The sequence below is a fragment of the Aythya fuligula genome, chromosome 5, assembly GCF_009819795.1.
Source record: "Aythya fuligula isolate bAytFul2 chromosome 5, bAytFul2.pri, whole genome shotgun sequence".
NCBI lineage: Eukaryota > Metazoa > Chordata > Aves > Anseriformes > Anatidae > Aythya > Aythya fuligula.
In genome coordinates, this window is record NC_045563.1 from 15,651,380 (window position 1) to 15,661,861 (window position 10,482).

Below are 10,482 nucleotides of genomic sequence, written 5' to 3' on the forward strand. Positions count from 1 at the left end.
CTACACCAAATTTGGCCTTTGTGGATGTATAGGGTAGGGCCAGAAGAAAAAGTTGTGGGAGATTTGCCAGGAGGCCTGTAGAAGTAATAATAATAATAATAATAATTTAAAAAAAAAACAAACAAACAAACAAAAAAAAAAAACTGGCAAGAGGTGTTTTTTTAGAGGAAATTGAGGACAAGAGAAAGACACAAGAACTTTTGTTCAGAATAACCATATATACGTGATTTATGTATTTACCCTAGTAATTGATTCTCTTTTTCCTCCATAGGATTTTAATGCAAGAAGATGAAGACCAACTTTTATGTATATTTGCTACTGGCTGGGCTTTACACTGTTGCCCCTGGTCAGCTTGTTACCAGCCACCATGATCCAAATGAACCTAAAGACCATGTGCATTATGCAGGGGAAGCGATCGCTTGCCTCAAACTAGTGCCAAGCAATGCTGACTTTGCATTTCATTTTTTTAACAAGGTTACACTCGAGGAGCCTAATAAGAACATTTTCTTCTCTCCTGTAAGCATCTCCACTGCCTTTGCAATGCTGGCCCTAGGGGCTAGGTCAACCACACAGACTCAGATCCTGGAAGGACTCGCCTTCAACCTTACAGAGATTCAGGAGAAAGAGATACATGAAGGCTTTCACAACCTCATCCACATGCTGAGCCATCCCGAGAGCGGGGTCCAGCTCAACATGGGGAGTGCTATCTTTCTAACGGAAAAGCTGAAACCACTAAAAAAGTTTTTAGATGATGCCAAAACTTTGTATCAGCTGGAGACTTTAACCACCAACTTTAACAATCCCACAGAGGCCGAGAAGCAGATTAATGATTATATAGAGAAGAAAACACATGGGAAAATTACTAATTTGGTCAAGGAAATGGATCCACAGACTGTAATGCTCCTAGCTACCTTTGTTTTCTTTAGAGGTAAGTCCTGTAGTATTCAGGTTCATGTCATTCTTCTAATCAAATGATCTCTTCAGCTCACCTGCCACCTTTGGAAAATGTTCCAGCAGAAATTTGAAATGCTCTTTGCTGGGACAGAAGCCCCTCACAGCATGCTGCAGCCAGGTAGAGCAGCAGGGCCCTGCTCAGCACCAGAGGTGGCAGGAGAGCCTGCAGGCTCAGCTCTACCCATAGCAGACAGGAAGCTCTGCTCCAAGACACAGCCTCCATGTAGTTTCAGCTCACTTTCATGGGTTTAGTCATAGCTCCAATTGCCCCACATTCTCTTAGTTTTCACCGAAGGAACTGAGATGAACACATGACCTATTCCTTTAAAAGCATCTCTTTAAAAGTGTGCATGATTCAATGGCCTAATTTACTATACGCTACATAATCCTATTTTTTCCTATTGGATTCCTTGAAATGTATACACATTAACATATTTATATACAGAAGAAGCTAGTGATGAGCAGAAGAGGGCATTTTAACAAAGCGGAAACAGTGCATTTCTGATGTGGGTTTGATGATGTGCCTGACACACCAACACTTAGATATGAGATCCTACATTAATCTTATCTATAGATTGAGGCTCGTGATTAAAGTCAATAAAAATTAAATGCATACAGTATATGAACACACAAATGATGTCATGTAAGCCCTTAAATGACAACTCATGGAAAGGCCACTTAGATCACCCAAGGAAAAAAAGTAATGGAACCTAATACACATTCTTGATTGATCAGGTAAAAGATTCTTTCCTTACTGTGGCATGCATATTAAAATGGTAAGTTTGAAAATTGTAAATTTAGCAATTGGAGGAATAGGTGAGTATAATTAGTTATATAAAATTCCGTTTATGATGGGATGAGACGTGGTATATTCAGTTGCATTTTATCTCTCTATATCAGGCAACTGGGAAAAGCCTTTTAAACCAGAGAACACTGAAGAAAGAGAGTTCTTTGTGGATGCTGAAACTACTGTGAAAGTCCCTATGATGTACCAGACAGGCAGATTTGACTTGTATTTTGATATGGAGCTGTCTTGCACCGTGGTACGTCTTCATTATAATGGAAGTGCTACAGCATTTCTAGTCTTACCAGCAAAAGGGAAAATGAAGCGGTTAGAGCAAGCACTGGTCAAGGAAACCATCCGGGAATGGTCAGACCATCTACTCCAGAGGTAATCTGCCAGTCATTTGCAGTGGCACCTAGATTAATAGTCTATTTTCTTTTTTAGGAATGCAAATACTACAGGCTTGCTGATTCTGGGAACTGAGTGGGTTATTTTTGGCTTGTGCATCCTAGTTGTAAAAATCTTGCAGCTGGTTGGTATTTAACTATTCTCTTGTTGATGTTTGAGTGACTTTCTGCTTCCCCCGCTAAGGTGGAGATCATCTTGATCAGGTCTCAGGAGTACCAAAAAGCAATCCCATCTTGGGGTTTCTAAAACTGACAGAGTGAGAGGGTGGCAATTCTAAGACAAATCCCCTATACTGAGGTTTCAGCTAACGTGTTTTACCTCACATATGTTACTGACACACTGTGACTCAGACGTATGTCTAAACCCTAAATAAACCATAACTTAGGCAGTTTTTATTAATGCATACATACGTAATATGTCCTACACAAATATCTTCCTTACAAGGGCCATTGCAGCACACAGTGGTTGTTATAACAGGATGGTGATTAATTACTAGTGCCCTGATTTTCTGGCATTTTGTTTTTGAAACTATAAAAATCTAATGAGGTTCTGTTAGCTCCTACCACTGAAACTAACATCAGCTAGCACGTTTTACAACCTTGTTTGTCTGGGAGGGAAGAGATCTAAGCACCAGCAGATGAGTAATATCAAGTTAATACGTGCCTAATTTACAAAGCTCTGCCCTGATTCACAACTAACAAGGCTTTGGAGTTCACACCCATGATTCTTGGTGCATCATTACAGAAATGCCGCCACAGTTAATAAAGACATAGTGGGCAGCAAATTGGATATGAGTTAATAATGTGATGCCTCAACTACGAAAAATGAAAATGTATTCTCAAGTGAAAAATCAGAAAAATCCTTACCTAAATAGATTCTTGTTGCAAGTTCCTTCAAGACCAACATACGAATAAACTCTTCATGTGAGAGGCTGTGAGAACCAGGTGGCAATTTCAGTTCTACTATTACATTGATGGCTGTATTAATAAGCATGGTTCCATCACCTTCTAATGCATGGGGCAATATCATAGAAAGGCAGCAACAGTGGGGTTTGGATTTTGTTCATCCCAAGTTATCCCAGGGAGAGACATCAGAAGATGTGGGTTACCAAAAGGGTAATTCCTGCAGTAGGTGACTAAGAGGCTCTGAGGGTCCTTAGACAGCACATGAAGAGAAATTCAGCAGAAAGTATACTAAGCAGGAGCTGCCCACAAGTAGCCTGGAGGTGGTGTAAATCCCATCAGGAGTAACTTGTAGAATACAGTTTGATGTCTAGAGCAGGACCAAGGATGTTCTGCCTATCTATTCTATCTGCTCCTCACTGTTAAAGGCAGACTCTATCTGCCTTTTTTGTAATTCCATGGCCAGCCCATGGAAAGGAGACAATTAGAAGATGGGGTGCCCAAGGGTACAGGTGGTAGGGCACAGACTCTCCCATGAACCATGTCACAGGCCACAGCTATGACAAAAGAACTGCTTTGCTTTGAAGTATTGGGGTTTGTCACACATTTGCCCAAGCAGACCTGTCTGTGCCTACTTCAGGTCCCTCCTTGCTTGAGCAACCTGGGCATCCATCTCTGTGCCTCTTTTTCCCTGGCTGTAAAGAGGGCCTCTCGTTACTGCCCTCCTTTGCAGGGTACTCTCATATTTGCTAAAGCAAAATGCCTGACAGGTATCAGTAGTAGTAGTATGAATGACAACATCTGTATCACCATGAGAAGGACCAACAATCAGATTAGCACTCTTTGTACATTCATGGCTGGTACAGCGCCCTGGCATTTGACACCCATGAGTCACACAGCATTCACACCATCATTTACCTGAGTGAAAGGTCTGTCTTACCACCCTCTGTGTTTCTTTTCTGCCTGACAGCAAAGTGAGACTCTACTTCCCCAAATTTTCCATCTCTGGGAGCTATGAAATAACAAACATCCTTAGCAAGATGGGAATTGTGGATGTGTTCACTGACCGGGCAGATCTCTCTGGCATCACTGGTGCACCGGAGCTGAAGGTTTCTAAAGTAAGTCTGAGGCCACCAGCCCTCTCCTTCCTTTCACAAACACATCCTACCACAGAGAAAGCTACATGTTGTGGTAGCATCCAGAAACACCAACTAAATACAGCTCCCAGCTTCCCAGCTTGCCACAGCCAGGATCACCCTGGCTTTGATCTGTGAGTTTACATTTAAGAGGATTTTGGCCCTTAGTGACATTGAAGATCAGATTAGTTTGCTGCACAACTCTTTTTTCCAAGACCAAGATCAGATGAGATCTCCTGAGGTGTATCTAGAATGTGAGAAAAAAAAAAATCAACCCTCAGCTTCTCAGGAGGAGCCACTGGTGCTGCTGGGCACATCAAAGCCCTAACACCCTGAAGACTCAGTTTTGGAGATGCATAGATGGCCTCTCCCATATATGTCTGAAAGCTGGCCGAGAGAGCAAGGCAGCAGCCTGGTCACCCCTCCACCCCGGTTAGAGGCAAGCACAGAGCCCTGCCAGAGCTGGGGACCAGCTGGGCATGGCCACCTGCAGAGCCACCCCTACACCAGGATGAAGAGGAGAGACTGGTAAGAGACAGTAGAAGGCACATGGGGAAGAAAGGTCAGAGAAAATCAATTTAGATAAAAGAACCTCTTTTTGCAATTTTTTTTTTTTTTTTATTATTTAATTTTAACTTGGGAGAAAAGAACCTCTTTTTTATGTTTATTTTTATTTTATTTTAACTTGGGAATTCAATAGAACATTGTTTCTAGTGGCAGTTTATTTGCCCAAATAATCTCTTTTCCTGCTTTTTAGGTGCCTTCTTTCCTTGCATGTAATAGGGCAAATAAAAGCATTTAACTCAATGCAAGAACATAGTCTGTTATTCTCTTTTTATTTGTCTCAAACAGCACAAGAATCCCTCACACATTTCAGAAGCATCTTGTCACACTTCAGTAGAGGGTGTATTTCACTGTGGAACTTAGAAGTGGATTGTCCATTCTTCATCCAGTCTTTGCAACAGAAGACAAATAGCTTGGGACTATTATTATTATTATTATTATCATTATTATTATTAATAATTATTATTATATAATACAATTAATAATAATAATTTGTTAAAATTTATCTAGCTCTATCCTGGTCCTCATTTAAAACAGTTATGACTACAACAACACTGCTCACACCTCTACTGCCCTACAGATCTGCAGTTGATTCTCCAAAGCAGGGTTGCTTTAAACGGGGTCTGGTTCACCTCTCAGGTGGCTGTTTTCTGCCCAGAATGACTGTGTTCTTTTTTTTTTTTTTTTTTCCTAGGTTGTCCATAAGGCTGCTCTGGATGTTGATGAGAGAGGTACTGAGGCGGCAGCAGCAACTGCTGCTGAAATAATGACCATGTCTCTTCCTCCTGCCATTGAATTCAACCGTCCCTTCCTCATGCTGATTTTTGATAGAGATACAAACAGTACCCTCTTCATAGGAAAAATAGTTAACCCAACTATCACTAGCTGAAGTGACATATGAATTCTTTTTGTTATTACTGATTAAAGAAGTTGTGAAACTGCATGACACCATCTATTTCCATTTGTATGAGCTTAATATACAGTTCTTTCATAGGAAGAATTTTCATTCTATGCTACTGTCGAAAACTAATGGTATTGACCATGACACTTGCTTAGCAGGAAGCAAGAAAAATGTTTTGAATTCATTTAACAAAGAATGACTGTTTTACTTAACTGAAAGACAAGGAAAGACCTGCTAAGATTTGCCAGTATTCAGGGAGAGACATTTGTATTACAATGGAAGATTCCTGCTTAGCAAGTCATTGTCAGCCAGAATAGCATATAAAATGATTAACACTTCTGCAAACAAAGCAGAAGTGGTTGTAATTTATCATAAGTACATAAGAAAGTAAATAAGAGATGCGAAGAGTTGGATCAACAATACAGGGTAAGGGGAAACTGACGCTTTGAATGGAGTCAGCACTGGAAACATGAAAAATTGTCTTAAACATGGGGAGATAAATCTCTTTTCTCCACCATAAACCTTTTATCACTTTTAGCATTAATCTAGCAGCAACTCTTCCTGAAAGAGCTTCTTGCTTCTCAGAACAGAGCTAGAGGATCAAATCTGCTCTTCAGCCTGAAGATTTTGAACCAAGTATTGCCAATTCAACAGCCCACGTGGGTGGTTGACTTCTCACACATGTATCCGTCAGTGGCCAAAAGAAGGATGTAGCTGGATGAGCTGGCAAGGTATTTGGACAGCAATTACACAACATGTTGTCAGCTGAGATTTGTAGAAAACACATAATAAGGGTCTAGCAAATTGTAGGTGTTTGAAGTGCCGCCCTTTTATAGCTACCAAGGCAGATCAGTAGATATCACCCCATAAGCAGGTTGCCTGACTCAGGAGATGGTGGCAGCCACCCAGGGGGGACTGAGGGCAGCTTGAAGGCAGGTGGTAACCTCTTTCAGTAGACTTGCCTTGGCAGCAAGTATAAGAGCACAGTTGCCCCTTTTTTTCCTACAGCCGTGTTTTTTTGGAAAGAGATGAAATGGTGTCATGGCATCAGGAATCGCAGCAGGAGAGGCTGAATGGCTTGGAAAGCTAACAGTCTCAGTAACGTCTTGTGTGGCCTCTGTTAAATTAGAGCAAGGGTGATTTTGTCAGTTTGGTGCATGTGTAAGAAAGAGCAAAGCATGGTCTCCCCTTTACAGTTGAAAGGAAAAACCCCTTTCTGTTCTGTGTTCCTACTAAAAATATCCTGTTAACTGTTACACTTGATATTTGACAGTCTTTTTTACACTAACTACACATAATCTCTGCATTGATAAGTATATGAATAACTCACAAGTATTCATGGCAGGAATCACAGTGAGATGCGTGCACACTACATCATCTTCATGGTTCCTTCCTGCACTCACATCCATCTGTTTGGGTGGCCTTGTGGCCCAACTTGCCCACAGCAATAATTCCTAAGGCAACCCATTTGACTGTACAGGTTTCCCATCTTCCTGAAATACAGCTGCACAGTGCAGTAACAATAAGGCCAATTTTAGCACAGTGCAGCACCAATAAGGCCAGTCTTAGCCATTATCATTCTTACAGATAACTGCAATTAAAGAATTTATGTACAGAAAAGCAACAGTAAAACCTTTAGGGATAAGAGAGCTCAATGAGGTCAGGTCTTGCGGTATGTGTCTCTTGAACGCCCTGATGTCGTGCCAATTTGCACCAGTTGAAAAACGGATGTATTTGATTTTAGTAGAGAGGTTCATGGTTTACATCAAGAAGTGTGGAAGAAACAGATGTCCCAGATGCACAATTATCTGTGACAGCCACCAGACTAAATATTGCTCCCTCCCTTATAAACCATTTTGGAGATAGATATATGTATATAAATAAAGCATAGTATGAGGAAGGTTGTCCCATGTGGTTCTGGGAGAGATATGAAGATCAAGACAATCTCTCATATCAGCTAAATCAGCTCTTGCAGGCTGTAAATCTTTCTTCCCACCCTCAATATCTTGGTGCTCTCACAGACATGCACCCATTCAGAAGTAGGATATTGGAATTCTGTTCTTCTCCCAAATTCTGAGAAAAATTGACCACAAGGATGGAGGTGCAGGGCAAATGTACTGCCATACAGCACCAGTTCTGTGCAGCACATCTCCTGCGTGATCTCTCTGTGTTTGTAGAAAGTGCTGGGGAGGTTGCAGGCACAGCAGGCAATGCAATGTCTGGGTGCTGGCCGTGGGAAAACAGAGTGGTGGAAACAACGAGTGTCTGCCATCCCCACAGGGGATTTCCTACTAATGTCAGGATCGGCGCTGGGGAGCCGTCTGCCAGACTTGCTTCATCAGGCAACAGTTCCTGGTTTATTGACATCTTGCTGTGATTTTCCACTGCAGGATTTGCCAGAGACAGTGTTGAAGAAGAGGCAGGCACCACACTCAGCACAAAAGAGCAGCAGACAGCTTGCTCCCTGCCCACATCCATGCTGCGCTGTTTATGTGGCCTGTCTCCATCTCTCCCCCCATCCACCAAGTCCTACTCTCCAAATCCTGCTCTTAGCTCAACAAGCATCACCAAACAGATTTTCCCTATTACATTTGCTCTTTGCATTTCCTCTCTGCACCAGCTCTTTTTCACAGCCTCCCACTCCCCCTCCTGCAGACATTTTTCCCTCCCACCACTGGCACAGTTCCTGTGGGAGGTGGACGCTGCTGGCTCAGCTGGGCAGCTCTTGCTTTCCTCCTCTTCCCAAAACATGGGGAGGGAGGCAACGGGGCCCCTTGCCTCCTGCAAACCATCCCTTGAGCACTCAGAGCAGAGCAAGGAAGACAGCAAAAAGGCAGGGCTTCAGGCCACCTCCTTCACCAACCTGTTCCCTATGATATGATGAGCATTGATTGGTTTTCATGAAACAGAGATTCATCTAGGGACCAAGTTCATTAGCTGTTGACACAGCTGGCACATCTGGGGATGGGGCTCGCAGCTGCACTTGTGGTGATCCTGTCTTTTAGTGACCTGACTGGCCTCTAGTGAGTCAGAATTTTCATAGAATCACAGAATCATTCACGTTGGAAAGACCTCTAAGATCATCTAGTATAACCTTTAACCTAGTACTAAAGTCCACCACTAAACTATGCTACTAAGTTCTACATCTATACATTTCTTGACAATCTCCAAGGATGGTGACACAACCACTTCCCTGAGCAGCCTGTTCCAATGCCTCACAACTCTTTCAGTAATTTTTCTTAATATCCAACTTCAACCTCCCCTGGCACAACTTGAGGCCATTTCCCCTTGTCTTATCACTAGGCACTTGGAAGAAGAAACTGTTCCTCACCTCACTATAGCCTCCTTTAAGGTAATTGTAATGTACAGTCAGGTCTCTCCTGAGCTTCCTTTTCTCCAGGCTAAACCACCCCTCTTCCCTCAGCCATTCCTCATAAGACTTGTTCTTCAGACCCCCCTCCCCGCCCAGCTTTGTTGCCCTTCTCTGGACACACTCCAGCACCTCGATGTCCTTCTTGTAGTGAGGGGCCCAAAACTGAACACAGTACTCAAGGTGCAGCCTCATCAGAGCTCAGTACAGAGGGACAATCACTTCCCGAGTGATATTTCTGATACAAGCAGGATGCTGTTGGCCTTCTTGGCCACCTGGCCACACTTCTGGCTCATATTCAGCCAGCTATCGAACAACACCTCCAGGTCCCTTTCTGACAGGCAAATATTTCTATGTATTGTAATAAATATAGATATTTCTATAACTAGTAGATATGAAGAATGTGCAGTTATTTTGTGTGAAGTGTCTGTGGCCCTAGAATGACAGATAAAGAAATACAGGTATGGCAAGATGATAGCAGGAGATTTGAGAGTTCAGGCATAGGATAATATTGGAGGCCCCAGGGTTATAAACAGCTCACTTGGTTACTAGTCTTCAAAGGATTGCAGCCTTGGAAGCTGGGTAGAACCAGTCAGGAGGATAACCAGGAGAACAGAGACTGAGTGACAAGTATAAGGCACACCACAGGTAATAAGCTCAGGTGTATGTGGGTCTGTGAACCAATGAAGGAAGAGCAAGGTGTAGAGCATGTTAGGAGATGTATAAAAACGATCCCAGCTGGATCCCAGAGCACAGAGTTTGCACCCACTGCCATCATACTTCTCTCAGCAAGGACACAGGATGTGGCCATCCACAGTCACCTTCACTTGGGGCTGAAGCCATCAATCTGAGGACCCAGCGGAGCAGAGAAAGGGTGAGCATAATACCAGAGAGGGGGGAAGATGTTAAAAAACTCTCTGTAATTGTAACTATACATAATCTGGACCACAAGTCTTGGTTTTGTAACCAGCCTAATAACAATTCTTGGGAAAGACTGTTAAGATTTTAAATAGACTACTAGAAATTCTCATCTTGGCCTACAAGGCAGCAAGCAGCACGCTGGTCACATAAAGATGGCCCTAGAGGTATCTGAGAAGGGAAGGAGGGCAGAAGGCCATGATATATGCAATAGCCTCACATGTGGTTACATGCAGGGTCCTGGCAGGAAAGGGTTCTCCTATCTGCAAAGCTGCCCTGGATTGTGTAGTATGTAGAGCAGGAGCAGGAGTACATCATGGTTCACCCCAAAGGCACTGTTTTAGCATGAGATTTTTTTCACAGAGTGATACCAATGTCCCAGAGGTCCCTTTTCTAGCGTGTAGGTGTTGGTACATCCGGAACTGACATTTCAGAGGGAAAACGTACCAATAGAAAAACCTCATTGCTACAGTGAGCTCTGACAGCTGCCCAGCACCTTTGTGGACCAATTTGAGACAAAAGGAAATCGTCAGTGCAAAAGACAG

At 42.8% G+C, this 10,482-nt stretch overlaps 1 protein-coding gene across 2 annotated transcripts; it reads left to right on the top strand.

Moving 5' to 3' along the window:
* Nucleotides 1-288: 288 nt before the first annotated feature.
* Nucleotides 289-5,637, top strand: LOC116490068 (alpha-1-antiproteinase 2-like). 2 transcript variants are annotated; one of them, XM_032188945.1, is made up of 5 exons: nt 289-928; nt 1,855-2,125; nt 2,693-2,697; nt 4,024-4,166; nt 5,443-5,637. In XM_032188945.1, exons 1-5 carry the CDS (start codon nt 289-291, stop codon nt 5,635-5,637), a joined length of 1,254 nt encoding a protein of 417 aa, XP_032044836.1. The 2 variants fall into 2 exon arrangements, with proteins under 2 accessions (XP_032044836.1, XP_032044835.1); XM_032188944.1 differs by lacking the exon at nt 2,693-2,697 and having other exon boundaries at nt 4,019-4,166.
* Nucleotides 5,638-10,482: the final 4,845 nt, after the last annotated feature.